This window comes from Carcharhinus amblyrhynchos, chromosome 11, assembly GCF_965287045.1.
Source record: "Carcharhinus amblyrhynchos chromosome 11, sCarAmb.v2.hapA, whole genome shotgun sequence".
In the NCBI taxonomy this organism is placed as follows: Eukaryota; Metazoa; Chordata; class Chondrichthyes; order Carcharhiniformes; family Carcharhinidae; genus Carcharhinus; species Carcharhinus amblyrhynchos.
In genome coordinates, this window is record NC_137334.1 from 2467934 (window position 1) to 2490394 (window position 22461).

At 46.1% G+C, this 22461-nt stretch overlaps 1 protein-coding gene across 1 annotated transcript in view; it reads left to right on the forward strand.

Moving 5' to 3' along the window:
* Positions 1 to 22461, forward strand: part of LOC145349643 (parathyroid hormone 2 receptor-like) — a 100744-nt gene that overhangs the window by 63567 nt on the left and 14716 nt on the right. Inside the window, exons 7-10 of the mRNA XM_080198165.1 lie at positions 238 to 391; positions 2341 to 2401; positions 8785 to 8851; positions 18325 to 18419. Of these exons, the coding sequence (XP_080054291.1) occupies positions 238 to 391; positions 2341 to 2401; positions 8785 to 8851; positions 18325 to 18419 (377 nt within the window). The remainder of the gene's footprint in view (positions 1 to 237; positions 392 to 2340; positions 2402 to 8784; positions 8852 to 18324; positions 18420 to 22461) is intronic.

A 22461-nucleotide genomic window follows, 5' to 3' on the forward strand; every position in this document is an offset into this window, starting at 1 on the left:
GTTTTACATGAAATAGAATTTAACAGGGTGCTCACAAGGATTGAATTTTCAAAACATTGATTACGACCCACAATTTCCTGAGTCAACCACACTTACTTCAACATGTGACAGAAACCTTCCCTACCTTCCTGCTGTCAAGATGATTAAGAGCTTAAAATCGAGTACAATAGACTGTGAAATGTAATGTGAATTCATTGAAGTGTTATCTCTAATGATGTCCATGTCTATATGTGATAGGTGGGATGCAAGATTGCTGTCATATTCTTTCTCTATTTCTTGGCTACAAACTACTACTGGATCCTAGTGGAAGGCTTGTACTTGCACTGCCTCATATTAATGGCTTTCCTGTCTGACAGAAAATACCTGTGGAGTTTTACCTTCACCGGATGGGGTAAGGTACTAAAAGTGTCATGGAGTAGTTGAGTTGCATTTCAGGAGAATCAAACTAAGTAGATGAGCGTGAAAAGAATAACAGGACATGTTGATGGGCCGAGGGGAAGTAAGATGGAAGGAGGATCACTTGAAGCATAAATAGGCTGAGACACCTCTTTTTTTACTGTAAATTCTCTGTAATAGCTGCCTGGGAGAAGCAGAAATAAAGTAATTTCCCCCAACACGCAAATGTTGGGATCTTAAACAAGAGGTAAATGTGATTTTAAAAAAATACAGTCTGACTTTAGTGGTGATCATGTCTGTTTAGGGAAGTCTGATTGGGAGAATTGTGTTCTCGGCAGTCAAGATATGGGATCCACAAGGATTATAAAGCAGAACTCAATAGCTGTGCAGAGAGGTGTGTTCCTGTCCCATAGACATAGATTAAATCTAAAATCAAGCCTCCAAACTGATCCAAATATTCTTCCCTAATCTATAGCAGTGATCGTTTTATTTTTTACAAATCATAGTCTAGATTTTCACTCCTGAGATGGGTGCGTAGAGTTAGGAAATATTCCGGTCCGTTGCATCCATCTCGGGGGATAAACATGCCCCAAATGGTGGGATCTTCATTCCGGGGGACTGCAGAGGGAAGTGTTACTGGAGTCAGACCCACTGCCACTAGGCAGAGGCTGCCGTGTGCCGAGGCAGCTGGTAAAACCCTCAGGCCTGGGTTCTCTGGGATTCCATCCCAGCTCTTAAAATCCGCTACCCCATCCATTTCAAATCATGCCAATCCATTGCCCCACAATGGGTCCTTATATCCTCTACATAGCTGGGGGGGGGGGGGGGGTGGTGGTGGTGGAGGTTGAGGATAATCATGGGGGTTCGGAGATTTTGTTGGGGGCTCAGTGTGAGTGATTGGGGAGGGTTAACTGGGTGTTTTCCAGGAGTTAGACTAGGTTTTAAACTATCCAACATTTTCTGAGTTACTTTACAAGCAAGTACATTGGAACTGTTCCAAGTCTCTGACTCAGAAACATACACAGAGGGTCCCAGGGAGCAGGAGAATTGCTGATTGGAAGTTGAAACTTTCCCATGGAGCTGCACACCTTGGAACTTCCGCAAGGTGCCTGTTGTATGTCCAATCTCTGATGATTTACCTGCTCTATTAATAGTACTCCAAGTTTTGTCAACAAACAACTCAAAGAAAGGATGCATTTAAAATTTAAATGACAGGAGTTTGAAATAACATGACGCATTGCCAGTTCCTGAGATCTGGTCTGCTTTTCTGAGCATTTATATCTACCCTTAAAAACAATCTTAACACAGACACTGCAGAATAAGGCCCTAGCAAACATGAGCTCTGTTTGAACTCAGCAATGAACTAAAATGGCCCTGCTGGATCTGGGTCTCCCCTCTGTATGACTGACATCCTGCCCCCATTCCCCTACCAATCAAAATGGAATGAAATGTGGGTGGAACCTCTGGATTTTGAGTTCCCAGAGCCATTTTGAATATGGCATGGAGTCTCCACGACTCCATCAAACTCTTGGCCAATACGACCCTAAAATTCTGATACAAGAAGTTTTGAATTAAAGGAATTAGGTTTTCACCAAATCTCTCAAAATAGATTCCAGTTATTTCTAAAAACAATAACAAGGCCGTGATTCAAAATGAGACAGGTTGAATGGGATGTTGCCAGGAGCATAAAGGGTATTTATTAATAATGAAAAACTGTACCGAGGCCCCCAGACTGACCGGCTGTCCCAGTCCCTACATGTCTTCAGACTGTCTTCTGCCGAAGGACTCCATCCCCTGGGGTGATTACCCACTCTCAGTCTCAATTGGTCCCTCAAGCCAGGTGACCCTGATCTGCTATGTTGGGGTATACTATATTGCCTTAAAATCATTAGGGAAAGAGTCAAGCATCCTTAATGTAGACAAGTTGTTTTGCTTCTGTTTCAGGTGTTCCAGCAGTCTTTGTTGCAGCTTGGGCCATTGTCAGAGCAGTCTTGGCTGATGAAAAGTGAGGACCATTTTTTGCATCTGATCACTATTAAAAATAAAAGCTTTTGATAAAGTAGTAGATTTCAGTGAGGAACCAACACAATGCCATTTTCTTCACCTCTTGGTCTCTGAAGCCTGAAGCCTGAAGCAAATCTTCATGGTGGCACAATAGTTAGCACAGCTGTCTCACAGCTCCAGGGACCCAGGTTCAATTCTGACCTCGAGGGACCGTCTGTGTGGAGTTTGTACATTTGCCCGTCTCTGTGTGGGTTTCCTTCAGGTGCTATGGTTTCCTTCCACAGTCCAAATGTGTGCATGTTAGCTGGAGTGGTCATGCTAAATTGCCCCTTAGTGTCCCAAAATGTGGAGGTAAGGGGGATTAGTGACATTGGTCAGTCCTGTCTCTGACCATGATCAGTATGTTTATGTAAGAGTGATGTGTTTTCTTACCCTCAGATTGAGTCTCCCAATTAGCTAAATCTGACTGCTAGCTTTGTGAGTGTAATAATAAAGGATATTTATTCTCACTTAGCCCAATTTAACATGATGCCTCACTCACTCAGCGCACGCGCGCGCACGCACACACACACACACACACGCACGCACACACACACGCACGCACACACACACGCACGCACACACACACACACACACACACACACACAGATATACACACACACACACACAAATGAAGAATAGATACAGATAAAGTTAATGTACTATTACAGTTCATAATTACCTCAGTTTCTTTCATTGACAGGCCTGTAGTTTCTTAGATGAAGCCAACACTTTAAAGTTGAAGCGAAGGTGTTGTAAAGTGACAGATTCCCAGCAGGCCCTGAGGTTTCTTGTAGTCGAATTTCTTTGATTAATTCTCAGATGAAAGCAAAGTTGGAAGAGATTGGAGGAATCCTTCCCTTGGAATTCCCCTCACAGCACCAGGAGTTGGATTCAATTCCTACCTTGGGTGACTGTGTGAGTTGGCACGTTCTCCCTGTGTCTGCGTGGGTTTCCATTGAGTGCTTTGGTTTCCTTCTACACGCCAAAGATGTGCACGTTAGGTGGACTAGCCTTGGTAAATATACAGTGTTTTGGGGCTGGGATTGGCGGGTGGGCCTGGGTAAAATGCCCTTTCAGAAAGTTGGTGCAGACTCGATGGGCTGAATGGCCTCCTTTTGTACTGTGGGTATTTTATGGATTCTTAAAGATACCACTGCTGATTAGCTTGGCTGCTGGTTGGGTTGCTGCTAATTCAATAGCTTCAGATGGAGTTCTCAGCCTGCAAGCAACTTCTCGGGGTTTTCAAAGCAGACAACTAAATGGTTCTCTCGTCATGTAACTTCACCAAGTTCAAAGTCCTTTCATCCAAACAAAAGGTTGTGTTATGTTAACTCTAATCTTGTGTTGTCGTTTGGCACCTTGAGATTCTAATTTGGATGAGAGAAACCAGCAAATGGAAAGCTGGTAGGATCCATTCAGATCTATCTCACACACATGGGGGTGATTCTCCCAATGTTCTAACTGCACTGTGGGCCAGGAGACATTAGCGTTGGCCCTTTTGCGTGTTCCTCCGTGGGCGCAAGGCCTCTGCGTGTCTCTGGGGACCCGGATTTCCGGCGTCATCAGCTGATTTAAATATAATAAGTATTAGCATCCGATTAGCGGGTCTGGGACTGAAGTCTCCAGTCCACCTAGCTTCTCCCCCCTTGCCAGGAGTTGTTCATTCCAGTGGGGTTTACAACAGCTCCCCACTAAGGGGCAGATGATGACTCATCCTGCTGGAGTGAAAGGGGGACATTAAGTGTCCCCCCCACTCCCTTCCAGAAGGTGTGGGTAAGGTGGTTGCTCCCAGGGCATTGCCAGCCTGGGTGGGAATGTCCAGTTGGAAACTTGGCACTGCCCATCGGGCAGTGTCAATGAGTGGAGCCAGAGGGGGGGTGGCTATTGGGGGCAGGGCCTGTGGGGGATGATTGGTGGAGGTGGGATGGGGGAGGTGTCCCGCTGCCACTCTGCGTAGGGATCCACGACTGAGGGGATGGTAGGGGCTGATCGGGGCTGGCCATCGTGGCTGGGGGCTGCTGTGGGGGGAAGGTTGGGGGGGGGGGGCGGTGGAATAAGGCTTCAGGGAAATAAGGCTACAGGTGGAAGAGTCGAGACTACAAGAGGAGGTTGGGACTGCCGGGGGGTGATCAGTGGGGGCGGGGGGGGTTGGTTGTCAAAGCTGGCCAGGGAGAGGGGAATCGAGGCTGGCCCAGAGATATCCGGGAGGCCAGTGATCAGGGGTTGGGGGGGGCCCTTTGCAAGCTAGGGATGTAAGGGTCATGGGGCTGGCTAGCAATCGGGAGGCTGACAGTGCGGGGTTACTGCGATCTCAGCTCTGACAGATCAGCGCATGCGCAATGGCCCACTCAGCGCAATGCTGCCGGCCTCTTGGGCCGGAATAGGCCCTGCCCACTGATTTTCAATGTGATTTACAATGAAGCACTCCGCAGTGCACAGAGTGTGGGAGATTCATTTTGAAAATCCTGCTGGAAAAAACCAGTGGGATTTACTCTACGCTTTACATGAATTCGGCACTTTGAACTGCTTTGGGAGAATCTTGGCCGTTGAGTTTCGATAGTCCCTTTTATTCAGGATGAAACAGTGGGCAGGATTTTCCGTCTGTCCTTCCCCCAGAACTGGAAGATCTTGCCTGAGGTCAACGCCCAAGGGACCTGGGTTCAATCCCGGCCTCAGGTCACTGTCTGTGTGGGACTTGCATGTTCTCTCTGTGTCTGCATGGGTTTCCTCCGGGTGCTCCGGTTTCCTCCCACGTTCCGAGGATGTGCGAGTTGGGTGGATTGGCCAAGCTAAATTGCTCCTTAGTGCCTGGGGGATTAGCAGGGTAAATGTGTCAGGCTATGGGAGTAGGGTGCATGTTTCACACACGCTCCTGCCCCCCCCAAAACCCACTATGATTCCCATGGCGGGTGAGACGGGAAAACTGTCCCCCAAGAGTCAGGTCAACCGTAATTCTAGAGTGTTATGTGTTGATCTATCTGTGAAGAAAGGCTTGTGAATGTCATTCTTCATTAGGTATTCATCGGAGACTTGGGAATCTCTGAAGCACAAATACCAACAGTCACATGATTTGCAGTGGTCATTTCAATATTCCATCCGGTTTTAATAGTCATAGAATCATAGAAACCCTACCGTGGGGAAAAAGGGCCATTCGGCCCATCGAGACTGCACCAACAACAATCCCACCCAGGACCTATTCCCGTAGCCTTACACATTTACCCTGCTAATCTCCCTGACGTTAAGGGGCAGCTGAGCATGACCAATCCACCTAACCTGCACATCTTTGGAATGCAGGAGGAAACCGGGGCGCCCGGAGGAAACCCACGCAGACACAGGGAGAACGTGCAAACTCCACACAGACAGTGACCTGAGGTTGGAATTGAACCCGGGTCCCTGGTGCTGCGAGGCAGCCGTGCTAAGCACTGTGCTGCTGTGACTGAACGGAAGTTGATTATACACTGAGACATGACATAATCCTCTGCTCTTTTGAAAAAGGCGGCCAAGGAAACCAGTCTGTGCACCTTCTACAGACATAGCACTTAAACATTCACTGAAATAGCTAGCATATCTTTTTAAAAAATCTGTTGTGGTGAATCGAGGAGTGAAAAAATAAGGAGAATCATTCTACCTCTTCTCATCTGATTGGAACAATATAAAACACAGAACAATAATGAGTTCACCAAGTAAAACAATTCAATTACAAACTTAAATTTTGAAAAGGTTGCTGTTAAGATCAAGAACAAGGTAGCAATTCAATTAATGAATCTAATGAAACACTTTATCTCATTTAATAAAGCACATCTACTCTTTAAAACGTAAACTTAGAAAGCTCCTCATTAACCTGTTACTATTGACATTTAAAAACAAATTACTTGCGTTTCTCATTAACAGTTCTTCATTTGCCTCTCAGCACTAGGAACCCAGGTATAATTCCGACCTTGGGTGACTGTGTGAAGTTTGCACATTCTCCCTGTGTCTGCATGCATTTCCCCTGGGTGCTCCAGTTTCCTCCCACAATCCAATGATGTATAGCTTTGGCAGAGGGTCATCTGGACTCTCAACATCAGCTCTTTTCTCTCCTTACAGATGCTGCCACACCTGCCGGCGTTTTCTCTTTTGGTTTCAGATTCCAGCATCCGCAGAAATTTGCTTTTATTTATGATGTGCCAGTTGGGTTGATTGGCCATACTAAATTCGGTTAGTGGGGCTACGGGGTAAGCCTGGATAATGACCGGTGCAGACTCGATGGGCCGTATTACCTCCTCCTGATGGAATTGTGTGATTCTACGAGAAACAAAAAAGTTAATAAATCAAAGCATACACAGACATTGCCACCTTCACCAGCACCCATGTTCCAATCTCAGGCCTTTCCTTCTGCACTTGTACAGCCTCCTCAAACTGGTACATGGGATTTAATGGGATTGAGGGTTATAGATAGGCCTGGTAGGTATGGATATGATCGGTGCAACTTGTGGGCCGAAGGGCCTGTTTGTGCTGTAATGTTCTATGTTACCATAAAGCACCCCCAAACAGTTTCCCTTGGAATGATGGAAAAATTCAGAGAGTAATGCAAGTTTACAAACAATTGGCTCTTTCATAAACTCAACAGCTTGTCACCTGGTATTTTCAATGGCGGTGGGTGAGTTTCCGATTTACACACCCACCGCCCTTCCAGAATACTGGAGACTCGCAGGATGGCATTGCATTGACAACACATAGATATCACGCTCTATCTGATCTTTGTCTGGGGTGCAGTGGGGTTGGGGACGAGAACAGCCTGCCTGATTTGGTGGCCATGAAATCCAGCCTGTGGACAATCCAGCATCCCATCCTCCGCAGCAGCTGAGAGATTATCAGGGACACAATGAGCCAGAAACGACGCTCATGCCTGCCTCTCTGTTAGATGCCAATCTGAGCTGTAGGGAATGGGAACTTGTGCAAGTGTAGCTCTTAATTTTCCCATCTGTTTGTGTAAATAAGATGGTTGGGAAATTAAGATGAGGAAGAAACTGTATGAAGGTTTGTATGTAGAAATTGTATTATTTCTAATTTTTCCGATGTCTCAAATCAACTCGATACTTTAAATCAATGACTAGTAAGACCTTGGTGACCAAAGAACTAGGAAAAGGTTTTGACTGTACAGTGAAGGTGCAATCATAGAATCCCCACAATGCAGAAACAGACCATTTGGCCCATAGTCTGCATCCACTCTTTCCTCTTTATCCCCATAACAGGAATAACAGATGTGTTGAGTATAGGGCTAACGGGAAGACTTTGAATAGTGTGGAGGAGCAGAGGGATCTAGGTGTATGTGTACATAGATCCCTGAAAGTTGGGAATCAAGTAGATAAGGTTGTTAAGAAGGCATACGGTGTCTTGGCGTTTATTGGTAGGGGGATTGAATTTAGGAGTCGTAGCGTTATGTTGCAACTGTACACAACTCTGGTGCGGCCGCACTTGGAGTATTGTGTGCAGTTCTGGTCCCCACATTACAGGAAGGATGTGGAGGCTTTGGAGAGGGTGCAGAGGAGGTTTACCAGGATGTTGCCTGGTATGGAGGGGAGATCCTATGAGGAGAGGCTGAGGGATTTGGGGTTGTTTTCGCTGGAAAGAAGGCGGCTAAGAGGGGATCTTATTGAAACATATAAGATGATTAGAGGTTTAGATAGGGTGGATAGTGATAGCCTTTTTCCTCTGATGGAAAAATCTAGCACGAGGGGGCATGGCTTTAAATTAAGGGGTGGTAGTTATAGGACAGATGTCAGGGGTAGGTTCTTTACCCAGAGGGTGGTGAGGGATTGGAATGCCCTGCCTGCTGCAGTTGTAAATGCGCCTAGTTTGGGGGCGTTTAAGAGGTCCGTGGATAGGTTTATGGACGAAAAGGGATTGGTTTAGGTTAGTGGTTCACTGTTGTTTTTTTTTTAAACTGGTCGGCGCAACATCATGGGCCGAAGGGCCTGTTCTGCGCTGTTATGTTCTATGTTCTATGTTCTATAACCCCATGTATTTACCTAAGCTAGTCCCCCTGACACTCGGGTAATTTAGCATGGCCAATTCACCTAACCTGCACATCTTTGCACTGTGGGAAGAAACTGGAATACCCAGAGGAAACCCATGCAGACATGGAAAGAACATGCAAATTCCACACAGACTGTGACCTGAGCCGGGAATTGAACCCGGATCCCTGGCACTGTGAGGCAGCGGTGCTAACCACTGTGCCACCGTGCACTTAGCATGGCCAATCTACTGAACCCACACAACTTTGCACATCAGAAAATGAAACCAAGAATTAAAGTTCTGTTTGTTTTAACATAATTTTTTTTATTTCTTTCTATGGCAAAGCTGCTGGGATCTAAACGTTGGCAACTTTAACTGGATTTATCAAACACCAATTCTCATAGCTATTGTGGTAAGTGTACACTTTGAAGTTCTCTCACAGTTTTGACCTATTATAGAGAGAATTAGTCAGAGTAAAATAGCTAAATATATTGGAAGAATCGATTTATTTGAAATGTTTTCAGAAAAATAATTCAAATTTACCCCATGATTGTGACCAGATAGAAATGTGGTTTGTGTCTCAGCAAAGAGGAACTATCTGTTTTGTTTTAACACTGTATGATGTAGACAAGCACAAAATAGTTCATTGTTAAAGTTTGTTGATGCAGTGAAAAATAATGCTCTATAAAGTTTTAACAGGTCATAGTGCTTTATTACAGGAGTAAAAAGAGTATGTCTGATGAAGAAAGAACAAAATAATTGAACACATACGAAACTGAAAACCAGCAATTTTATTATTGATGTTTGTTCCTTTTTTTTTGTTGCAATGAGAGTTTCACAAACTTTCTGGCAAATGGATTTATGTGATGGGTGTGATTTTACCATCTCATCGTGCCCAGCGATCAGCGTGGCGAGCTGGGAAAATATCTGATTTGCATCCAACACCACATGTTTTGCTATATTCCCAGCCCCTTTTTAGTGAAGAGAACCATTTCCCAACCAAAATGGGCACACAGCTGGTTAGTACCAATCTGACTGTATCATCAGCCAGTTTGGCATGCATGCCCCTCCCCCCCCCCCCCCCCCACCCCGGATGCTTGTCGCCTCTCCAATGAGACGTCACGCTGACACGAATGACTACTGCTCTATGAAAGTGTGGCTCAGGCACAGCAGCAGTGAAGGAGAGCAAGGAGGTGAGTACTCACCAGCCCCCAGGGTAAAGGAGTGGTCTCAGCCTCTGTCATGATGTGCAGTGGGTTGGGGACTTGATGGGTTACAGGGGTTTGGGGTGGGCTTGTGCCAGTTCTCGGGTCAGGGGTTGCTGCTGGATTTAGGACCTGTGTTGCGTGCATTCCCCTGGAAGCTGTACAACTCCTGAGGAGTTGCACATTCTGTTGATTCCTAACTGCACTAATGTTGCACTGGTTACCCTGCCATCTATCTGCTGGACAGTCTGTGTGGTTTCTTACGGACATTCTCTCCCAGGTGTCACTAACAGAAACAAGCACCAGGTCTGGCAGCTGCTGCTCCAATCGAGGAAGCCTTGTAGGTGTTAACACGGCTCCTCACACTGCATGAACTCTACAGCGCTCCCTACAATGGAAACCTGTCTCGTGATGGTCACGAGGGAGCTCCTCCACCATCTGTCTGAACTGTAAGCTGTTCCTGGAAGCTATTGCATCAGATATCCAGACTAACACTTCAGGTATTCCCAATGGGGACCCCCTCGTGGCCACCCTTACACTCTCTGTGCCCACCATGCCAAGGATGTAGCAACGGTCAACAACCCATTGGGGTGACACATGGCACCAGGGATATTGTTGGGTTGCCAGGATGCAGACTCAGGGACACGGGTGAGGGCTAGGGATGGGTAACCTTACAGACTATCCCTGTCTCTCTCTCTCCTTCCATACCCCACCATCTGAGCTAATATGGGTTTTGGGTTGAGCTACCAGAGTGAGCGCCAAGGGCTGTAATGGCAGAGGAGGGAGACAGCTGCCCACAGCAAGGCCAATCCAGGACAGGGGTCACTGATGGGGGCCAGGGCATGGCTGCCCAGCAGCCCCAAGAGGGTGGGGGCTAGAGAATGGCGGAGACGGAGACCCCAATGAGACAGAGACCCCGACGACACGGAGATCCCAACTCTATCGAACCGTCATATCCTTTAGTGAACTGCCAGATACCTTATGCAGACTGTGTGTCTCAGCAGGGAAACAGTGCGGTACCTCAGGGGTGTGGGGGGGGTGTGGGTGTGTGTGAAGTTCACCAAGGCCCTCAACTTCTACACCACTGCGTCCTTCCAGGCCTCCAGTGGAGATAGATCTCTGTGGCATCGCCCCGTCCCCTGCACACAAGTGTATCCGTGAGGTGACGGACGTTCTGTATGCCCAGGCAGCCAACCACATCCACTTTGATGTGGGCCAGGAGGCCAGGCTTCAGGCTTGACTGCCATGGCTGAGCTGCCCCGTTTACAGGGAGCTATTAATGGAATGCTCCAGGGGTGCCCTTCATCAACAGAAAGGGTTTCTCCTCCTTCAGATTGTGTATGACCACCAGATGATCATCGTGCAGGTGTGTCCACCCAGGAAACGTGCACGATAGCTACACCCTGCGGAGCTCCGACATCTCCGGGTTCTTCAAGGATCGGCCCAGGCTGCCAGGACGGACGGTGAAGGACAAGGGTTACTCACTGGGGTCGTGGCTGATGACATCTGTGCAGACGCCAGAGATCAAGGCAGAAAAGCACTACAACGAGGCACACACAGCCACTCAGTTCATCGTCAAGAGGAGCATTGGACTCCCGGAGATGTGTTTCTGCTGCCTGGACCACACTGGCAGTGCCCTCAGTACAGCCCCCTGAGTGTCCCGCATCGTAGGGGTCTGCTGTTTGTTTCACAACCTGGCACAGCAGCAGGGAGACTTCATGGAGGGGGGAATGGGACCAGTCGGGTGCCTCTGGGGAGGAGGGAGGAGGTCCAGGAGGATGAGGCCGTGGAGGAGCCAGAGGCCGGAGGACTGGCAGCAACAAAGTTTCAGCAGGACAGGACAGCGAGGGAGGCCCTCGTCGTCGCAAGGTTCTCCACTTGGAGGCATGGTGTCCCGCATCTGCAACCCCCACCCGGCCTAGATTCCGGTGGGAGATGAGGATGCCAGCTCAGGCTCTGTCTGTCACTGTGGGGCCCATAGGCCTCCACTACTGGGACTGCTTGTGGGGGTAGAAACAGGCACTGAGACCGCTGAGTTCCACGTCAGCAGTGGGGGCAGTGATCTTGTAAGCCTAACGGCATTTTCAAAGAACAATACAGCTCAGGAACAGGTTCTTCAGCCCTCCAAACCTGCGCTGATCATGTTGTCCTATCTAGACCAAACAGTTGTATCCCTCTATTCCTCGCCTGTTCATATGCCTATCCAGATAAGTCTTAAATGTGGTTAACGTAACTGCTGCAACCATCTCCCTTGGCAGTGCATTCCAGGCCCCCAGACCCCTCTGTGTAAAAGCACATCCCCCGCATATCTCCGCTGAACCTTTCTTCCCCTTTTCTTGAACCTGTGCCTCCTTGTAATTGTCATTTCTGCCCCGGGGGAAAACGTTTCCAGCTGTACACGCCATCTGTACCTCTCATAATTTTATAAACTTCTATCAGGTCGCCCCTCAATCTCCATCTTTCCAGGGAGAACAACCCCAGTTTATTTGGTCTCTCCTCGTAGCTAATATCATCCGTACTAGGCACCAAGCTGATAAACCTTTTCTGTACCCTCTCCAAAGCCTCTGGTAATGTGGTGACCAGAAGTGTTCCAAATGTGGCCAAACCAAAGTCTTATATAACTGTAACATAATTAGTTTTTGTTTGAACGTTTGGAGTGTCAGGGGCCTGGCACCAGTGCTTGGCACTGGGATCCACATGACTCCGGTGGTAGGTATGGTCAGTGCACACTTGATGGGCCAAAGGGCCTCTCTCACACTGATCGTGGCTCTGAGCCTCTCTGGGTACAGTCGGCGTCCGGGACTCCCTGTGGAAGGCGGATCACAGACAGATGAGTCATAGCCATGGGGTGCAATAACATTTAATAGCGATTATTTAAAGAGTGTTTTACCCTATCCCTGACTTTAGTGACTGCCTTTACCCATGCCCTCTTGGTGAACCTGTAACTTCTTAATCTTACATGGCCGACTGCTCCATCTAGATGACACCCCCCTCCCCCCCCACCCCCAAAAATGTACATCAGAAGTGGAGACGGGGGTGGGTGGGGAGGAGATGGAAACAGAGCTGGTAAGATTGCCCACTCAGAATTTCTTTGGGAAGATCACACCCTTTATGTAAGTGAATTGTTGACTGTGGGAGATGTATCAACACCTGACTGAGCTAGTGCAAAGAGGTGATGATAAAGTAGCACATTGTGGTATTCTAAGCAATTATGTTTGCTTTTCTATCTCACTAAAGTGGCTCCTGAACTGAAGTTTAACATTCCTTCTGTGCAGTAACATTTGGGGTTTCCATAGCAATCAGCCGCCTTTGATCACAGTCACTGGCAGCTCCGAAGTGAGGTTTGTTCTGAGAGAAGGGCTAAAGGTATATCTGAAAACCAAGGCTTGGAGCAAATTTTTAAAAATGAAGGAACTTAATTGCATCACAAAAAGCTCATTATGGGCTCAGACTCACACATAATATTGAAACCTCCGATGGTGAAACTTAAATTCAATAAAAATCTGGCGATGGTCATAAAAAAACACCTAGTTTTCTAATATCCTTTAGGGAAGGAAATCTGCCCCTTTACCTGGTCTGGCAATGTGGTTGACTCTTAAATGCCCTCAATGGGCAATAAATGCTGGCACAGCCCATGATGCCCACATTCCAACAAAAAAGATAGACAAGGTTCGGCTACCATAGGTCTACCAGCACGCTTGGTGCTATTTGTGGAATAAACTATGATACAAGATTTCAAGAGCTCCATTGAGTTGGTCCTCAGCTTGAAATCCATGTAACCAGTTTGATAACAATCGGCAGTTTTTAGAGGATTGCATTAAAAGGTGGATGCAGTTCCATCCCTACACCATCCAAGAACATCCAACACCAATCCCAAGATAATCCTATAGCTGAATTGGACAGAACAGAGTGGGAAGGTATTATTCACAAAATTATGCCAGGCAGTTTGAGCAGATTGTCAAGTCCAACCGAGAGTATGGATATTTTTATTAAATCTGCAAGTTAATTTATTATATAGAAAAGTCAAAAATTCATCTACAAGTTGATTTGCTGAGTTTTGGGCAACAAAAATTTCAACAATTGCCAGAAGAAGCATCCAAGGAGCCAGTATTCCAGGTGATTTGGGAAACCACAATTGAAGGTATGTCTGATACCATACAAGAAATTCAGAAAACTGTTAGACCATTTTGGGCCTATCAGGATGAATTGTGACCATCCCGAGACATAATAATCAAGGGTAGACAATTCCTGAGACTACGACTAGACATCCCGATGCAATTACAGCCAGCTCACTTGGGCGTGGAGTGCACTAGACTTTTGATGAGAGATACCACCCTGCCCCCACCGCTGGTCAAAGTTTCTATAGACTGATTTAATGTTTGAGGTGTCAATTTCCATTAGTGACAATTGCCTTCATTGGTCAGAGCATTCAGTACAGGAGTTAGGACGTTATCTTACAACTGTACAAGACATTGGTGAGGCCAATGGAGTGCTGCATACAATTCTGGCCACCCTGCTATAGGAAGGATGTTATTAAACTGGAAAGGGCGCAAGAAAGATTGACAAGGATGTTACCGGGGCCGGAAGGTTTGAACATAGAACATAGAACATAGAACACTACAGCGCAGAACAGGCCCTTCGGCCCACGATGTTGCGCCGACCAGTTACAAAACAATGACCCACTAACCTAAACCAATCCCTTTTCGTCCATAAACCTATCCACGGATCTCTTAAACGCCCCCAAACTAGGCGCATTTACAACTGCAGCAGGCAGGGCATTCCAATCCCTCACCACCCTCTGGGTAAAGAACCTACCCCTGACATCCGTCCTATAACTAGCCGCCCTTAATTTAAAGCCATGCCCCCTCGGAGAGACTGGATAGGCTGGGAATTTTTTCCCTGGAGTGTAGGAAGATGAGGAGTGACCTTACAGAGGTATATAAAATCATGAGGGGCATAGATAAGGTGAATAGCTAAGGTCTTTTCCACAGGGTGGGGGAGCCCAAAACTAGAGGGCATAGGTTTAAGGTGAGAGGGGAAAGGTTTAAAAGGGACCCGAGGGATAACTCTTTTGCACACAGGGTGGTGCTTGTACAGAATGAGCTGCCAGAGGAGGTGGTAGAGGTGGGTAAAATTACAACATTTAAAGTTCATTTGGACAGGTACGTGAATGGGAAAGGTTTAGAGGCATAGGGCCAAACATAGGTAAATCAGTTCCGTTTAAGAACATAAGAACATAAGAAATAGGAGCAGGAGTAGGCCATCTAGCCCTTCGAGCCTGCCCCACCATTCAATAAGATCATGGCTGATCTGTCGTGGCTCAGTTCCACTTTCCCGCCCTCTCCCCATAACCCTTAATCCCCTCTCTTATCAAAAACCCATCAACCCGCATCTTAAAAATATTTAGTGAGATAGCCTCCACCACTTCAACGGGCAGAGAATTCCAGAGATTCACCACCCTTTGAGTGAAGAAGTTCCTCCTCAACTCCGTTCTAAACCGCCTCCCCTTTATCTTGAGGCTGTGCCCCCTAGTCCTACTGTCCTTTCTGAGCGGGAAGAGTCTCTCCACCTCTATCCTATCCATCCCATTCATCATCTTATACGTCTCCATGAGATCTCCCCTCATTCTTCTAAATTCTAACGAGTACAAGCCTAGTTTATTCAGCCTCTCCTCATAGCTCAACCCCCTCAACTCCGGTATCAGCCTAGTAAACCTCCTCTGCACTCCCTCCAAGGCCAAAATATCCTTGCGCAGGTGCGGTGCCCAAAACTGCACACAGTACTCCAGCTGCGGCCTCACCAATGCCCTATACAGCTGCAGCAAGACCTCCCTACTTTTATATTCAATCCCCCTCGTTATGAAGGCCAGCATCCCATTCGCCTTCCTGGCCACCTGCTGCACCTGCAAGCTGGGTTTTTGCGACTCATGCACAAGGACCCCGAGGTCCCTCTGCACCGTCGCCTGCTGCAGTTTTACGCCACGTAAGTAATAGTCCTTCCTACCATAAGAAACCTGGTTGGAATAGACGAGTTGAGCTGAAGGACCAGTTTCTATGCGGATTTTATGATAGGCTACTGGAGGTGGCATGGTGGCACAGTGGTTAGCACCAGGGACCTGTGTTCAATTCTGCCCTTGGGTGACCCCCTGTGTGGAGTTTGCACATTCTCCCTGTGTCTGCGTGGGTTTCCTCCGGGTGCTCCGGTTTCCTCCCACAGTCCAAAGATGTGTGGGTTAGGTAGATTGGCCATTCTAATCAGGGAGCTCGTATTCTAAAAGGTCCACATTGTGGACCTCATTGAAGACATTACAATCATCAGGCAGGATTTGTGTGTTCTGTCACATGATACAAAGTTTGAGAGTGCTAATTGACCAAGCAAGTTCTGCAGAAATGTGAAACATGTATATACTGCTATATTTTTCAAATGAAGTAACTCAATGTAATTTACTTATCCTACCCGAGTGCTTGGGGAGTTTGTGTTGAAAGTGAGAAGGAACCACACCCATGGGGAGCTGGAACTCACTGCCTGAGAGTGTAGAAGAGACAGAAAATCTCATGACAGTTAAAAAGTATTTGGATATGTCATCGAATTTTGGAAACCTATGGACCAAAAATTGGAAAGTGGGATTGTGCTGGATCAGTTCATGTTGACAAGATAGGCCAATGTCTTCCTTCTGTGCTATAAATTTGGATGAATTTCTGTTTCTTTGTACAATGTCACACCTAGTGACGTGAATATTTTACTGGATGATAGCTCAGCATTCAGAGTCACATGAGAATGATTTTGGAATATGCCAAAGAGGCGGGATATACTTCACACATCCACATGTCATGGAAGCAGAAACACGTGAATAAGTGCAAACAAAAGCAATTTCCATTGTTGGAATATCCAAAACACAGCTTGAGTTTTAGATGTTAGAGGAAAAGGTCTCTTTGGAGATAAAAGGTACCCTTTTGGGAAAGGTCAGGTACTCTTTTGAGAAAGATCAGATATCCCTTTGTGATCGTTAAGAATGGATATGGATATCATTCTGTGGAACTGCCAAGGCATTTAAATCTCCAAGCCTTTTAGAGACTACTTCCACAATCTATCATTATCATGGGAGGATGGGAAGTGTAACTGTTGGGGCTGTAAGTTCACAACATGCTTGACAGAGGAGCATAGGAACTAGGAGCAGAAGTAGGCAAACTCAGCTTTTAGACCCTGTTCCGCCATTCAATCAGATCATGGCTGATCTCCCCCGGTATCAAATCTACCTCCTCACCTATTCCCCATATTCTTCTTTCCCTTTTTTTCTATTAGAAATATGTCTATCTCTCTCTTGAAACCATTCAATAATTCAGACACCAAGTAGTTCTATAGAGATTAACTGTCTTTGATGTGGGGCTGTGAATACACATGTTTGTTTTTATTTGTGATTAAGTATTTGAAGTAAATGTTTCTTTTATAAAGCATTAAGTGCTTGAACAGATTTAAATTTTATCAGTCGGAGTTTTTTTTTATATAATGAAATCTGCAGTAGATACTTGGAACTTTATTTAAATTCCTCATGGGTTCTGCCATCTGCCTATGATGGATATTAGGTTGGCATGGAATGTGGAAGGACAAAGTGTTTGGGTGGTCATGGGTTGGTATGAGTTGGCACTAACTTGACATAAAATCAGACAATACCAACAGTGCAGAAGGAGGCCATTCAGCCCATCGAGCCTGCACTGACGACAATCCCACCCTGGCCCTATTCCCGTAACCCCACATATTTACCCTACTTATTCGCCTGACATTCCCCTAACACTAAGGCAAAATTCAGCGTAGCCAATCATAAGGGCCGTGGAGGTGAGTAGATGGGCTTAGGTTGGTATTAAGCATATGAGGGCCTTTGGGATTAGATGCAGGGTGTGAGGTGCTATGAGTTAGCATGGATAGGGCATGGAGCACACATGGGGGCTGAGGGCTAATGGGCTGTATTTTTTGTTGAATTGTAACTGAGGCGCAGTCTGAAGCAGGTTTTTAAACCAGCACGCTTTGGCACCAACAGTCCCTGTGGCTGCCTCTGCACTATTCCCAGGGGTGGGAGACCTGAATCCAGTTAGACTCACTCCCTGGATTCAAGGCACTATCCCATGAACTGGGTTTGTGAAGTTGGGAGTTTTCCTGACCCTGTGCTCCTTGCTGGGAATGATAGACTCAGCACCATGTATGGGGAGCAAACACTCTACAAGTCAATTATATTTCTGGCCAGGTGGACGGTGAAAGTCTGCCTCTCCTGTCTCAGCCCCAAAATTGGATCCCAGTTCAACTGATTTGTGCCGTTCTACATCCTTCATTCAGCATTCTGTAACAGCCAGAAATAAGGTGACTAGTCTTGTGCAACTTGAGTAACGCTGTCCAATTTAAGAGAGAGGATCGTATATCCCCATTGGTGATAACTGGATTTCTGCTAATCCATTGCACCATCCAACCCTCACTTAAACTGTTTCAAAGGACTCACCATCAGTGTGTTCATAGCTGCTGTAAATACAGGATAATGCTATCACTAACAATGCATACTAATTTTGCTGCAATTAGATTGCAAAAGATAATTAGTAGGCACCAGTACATAAAGACTTCCCAGCTACGTAAGGAGAATAGATGGTTACAGTGTCAGTAAAATCATGACTTATTTCTGTCTGATATTTTTCAGGTAAATTTTATCTTGTTTGTAAATATTGTTCGTGTTCTGGCGACCAAGCTTCGTGAGACAAATGCTGGGCGGTATGATGCAAGAAAGCAGTACAGGTAACCTGATGCAGCACAAACCTATTGTTAACATTTCACAAATGTTGGTTGTTACGTGTATATCTGAGAATGTTACAGCAAAGGGTGGCACAGTGGTTAGCGCTGCTGCCTCACAGCACCAGGGACCCGGGTTCAATTCCAGCCTTAGGTTTGTGTGGAGTTTGCACTTTCTCCCCTTGTCTGCATGGGTTTCCTCCAGGTGGTCTGGGTTCTTCCCATGGTCCAAAGATGTGCAAGCCAGGTTGATTGGCTATGGTAAATTACTCCTTAGTGTCAGGGGGATTAGCAGGGTAAATACATGGAGATAGGGTCTCACTCAGATTGTCAGTGTAGGTTCGATGGGCCGAATGGTCGCTAGGGATTCTATGGATGGGATTTTTCAGTCACGCTTGCCCCAAGACTGGAAAATCCCACCCAATGTCAACTTCCGCATGGTTCGTGTCCCACCTGCTACAATTCACGTGGTAGGCGGGACAGGAAAATCCCACCCTCTGATTCTATTCTATGATTCTCCAGAAAGATGTCTTTTGGTCCATCCTGTACCATGTTTTTTTAAAGGTAATCCAGTTAGCCTCACACCTCCACACTATTCCTCAATCCAGAATTTTTTTTTCACCTCTAAGTATTTATTTAATACCCTTTTGGAAGCTATGACTGAATTTGCTTCCAGTAGCCTTTCAACCAGTGCATTTCAAACTTGTTCTATAAAGCTTTTCTTTATGTTGCTTTTTGGTTCTTTGCGTGTCACCTTGAATCTCTTATTATTGAGCCACCAGCCACTGGGAACAATATCTCTTCCCTCTATCTAAATAAATTCTTCATCCTTTTAAACATCTCTATCAAATATCTTCTTTACCTTCTCTGCTCTATGGAGAAAAACACCAGTTTCTTCATTCAGTCCGGAACGCAGGACTACATACACGCCAGGTGCAAAATGGTCGCACAAGCAACAAATCAGATCAAAGCTTTGCGTTCCTGCCACGTCTGGTTGTGAATGGTGGATAGTTAAGCAACTAACCAGAGGAGGAAGCTCCGAGAACATTCAAATACTCAGTGTTGAAGGCTAACATGTGAATGAACAATGCTGGCTGAAACATTCATAGCAACCTTTAGCCAAATCCTCCTCCACTCACAGATCTCTGACTTTGGCTGCCCTTTTCTCTTTGTGGGAGTTATTCTAGACTGTACTTGAGCCATCTTTTTAAAAGCTACGCATTCCTCCATTACCTTCCTGTTTTCCAACCTTTGGATCTTTCCTCAGTGAGAAAAAACAAAAGTAAAAATAAAACACAAAATGTGGGATTCGGATGTGATCTAAATTTGTTGAACTCGGATTGGAAATTGTAGAGGTTCCAGTTGAAAGGTGAGGTGCTTTTCCTCAAACTTGTGTTGAGCTTCATTGGAAGGCGTAGCAGGCTGAGGACAGAAACATCAAAGTGGGAGAATTAAGTTGAGAATTAAGACAACAGGAAACTCTGGATCATGCTTGCAGACTGAACAGGGGGGAACAAAGTGATCACCCAATCTAGGTTTGGTCTCACCACTATAGAGAGAATCACATTATGAATGAACACTGAATACAGTATATTAACTGGATATAAGTAAGGAATTACTGTTGTGCAACACCTGTCCTTTTGCCTCCACCCTTCTCACCATCTAAAGCTCCACTTTATCCAAATGTACTTGTACTTCTTTCAAATTAATTTACTGTACTTGCTGTTCTAGTCTATATATTATATATACTCTATATACTGAGGCACAGATTAGGCTGTTGCAACTAATGCATAGTCCATTGTGTTTCCCTGCCCCCTCCCATCCCCCTCTTTTCTGTTGGAAAAAAAAACTGAAATTCAAATGTCAGTTCTAGGCTAAGTGGTAATAAACTTCTGGAACCTAGTGTTCAGCATGCTAAGGCACCCTGATCATACCAGTTGCTAATGTTACAGTCTTCCTGTGGCCAGTCACCAACACTGTTAGTTACATGGGGCGTTTCATCCGTGTGTTCGCTGATGCAAGATCCATTCCGTTGGCCTGTGTATGAGTCTGCATGTCTGCTAGTGCAGGGAGCAGGTGCCATAGGCTGGATAACTGAAGTGCTGTGTCACCTGTTGCCGTTAGTTCTGCGATTTTTAGACGATAACAGCAATTACGTACGTGAGTTTAATGAGTTTATTAATGTCACAAGTAGGCTTACATTAACACTGAATGAAGTTACTGTGAAAATTCCCTAGTCACCACACTCCGGTGCTTGTTCGGGTACACCGAGGGAGAATTTACATAGAACAGCACAGTACAGGCCCTTCGGCCCTCGATGTTGTGCTGAGCTTTGTCCGAAACCAAGATCAAGCTATCCCACTCCCTATCATTCTGGTGTGCTCCATGTGCCTATCCAATAACCACTTGAAAGTTCCTAAAGTGTCCGACTCCACTATCACAGCAGGCAGTGCATTCCACACCCCAACCACTCTCTGAGTGAAGAACCTACCTCAGACATCCCTCCTATATCTCCCACCATGAACCTTATAGTTATGCCCCCTAGAAACAGCTACATCCACCCGAGGAAATAGTCTCTGCACATCCACTCTATCAATCCCTCTCACCATCTTATAAAACTCTATTAAGTCACCTCTCATCCTCCTCCGCTCTAAACAGAAAAACCCCAGCTCCCTCAACCTTTTCTCATTAGACCTACCCTCCAAACCAGGTAGAATCCTGGTAAATCTCCTCTGCACTCTCTCCAATGCTTCCACATCCTTCTTATAGTGAGGTGACCAGAACTGAACACAATATTCCAAATGTGTTCTCACTAAGGTCCTCTACAGTTGCAGCATAACCCCACAGCTCTTAAACTTTAACCCCCTGTTAATAAACACTAACACACTATAGCCTTCTTCACGGCTCTATCCACTTGAGTGGCAACCTTCAGAGATCTGTGGATATGAACCTCAAGATCTCTGTTCCTCCACATTCCTCAGAACCCTGCCGTTGACCCTGTAATCTGCATTCAAATTTGTCCTACCAAAATGAATCAACTCGCACTTATCAGGGTTAAACTCCATCTGCCATTTTTCGGCCCAGCTCTGCATCCAATGTCTCTTTGCAGCCTACAAGAGCTCTCCACCTCATCCACTACCCCACCAATCTTGGTGTCATCAGCAAATTTACTGACCCACCCTTCAGTCCCCTCCTCCATTTTATCATTGATAAAACTCACAAATAGCAGAGGACCCAGCACTGATTCCTGAGCTATATCGCTGGTAACTTGTCTCCAGTCCGAAAATTTTCCTTCCACCACCACCCTCTGTCTTCCATGAGACAGCCAATTACTTATTCAATCGGCCAAATTTCCTTCTATCCCATGCCTCCTTATCTTCTTCACGAGCCTACCATGGGGAACCTTATCAAACGCCTTACTAAAATCCATGTATACGACATCAACTGCTCTACCTTCGTCTACACACTTAGCTACCTCCTCAAAGAATTCAATCAAATTTGTGAGGCAAGACTTACCCTTCACGAATCTGTGTTGATTATCCCAGATTAAGTTACATCTTTCCAAATGGTCGTAAATCCTATCCCTCAGGACTTTTTCCATTAACTTACCGACCACCAAATTTAGCATGGCTAATGCACCTAACCAGCATGTCTTTTGGACTGTGGGAAGAAATCGGAGCGCCTGGAGCAGTGTCTGAAGATATAAAGTTACTGTTTGGTTGTGGGCATTTCTGTGTATGACCATCAGCTGGTCATGGCTGCATGCAGTCTGAATCCTGTCTGTTTGACCAGGTGTCAGAGGGCTGAATCTCAATCATAGTGCATTTTGCTTCTCCATCTGTGTTGCAGGAGGGCATCGCGCATGTTGATTTCAAGTTTAGACCAAGAGCGCAGCACAAGTTTGTAGTAATTGTGGTCCTGACGCACTTGATAAAAGGTCACAAGGACAGGCTGTGTCATTGTAGATCTCACAGGCTGAGGAGGGCAGCTGTGTGGGCACATTTCTCTGGAAGATGCTTGGCTGAGTGGACTGCCCGTTTTGTCAGGC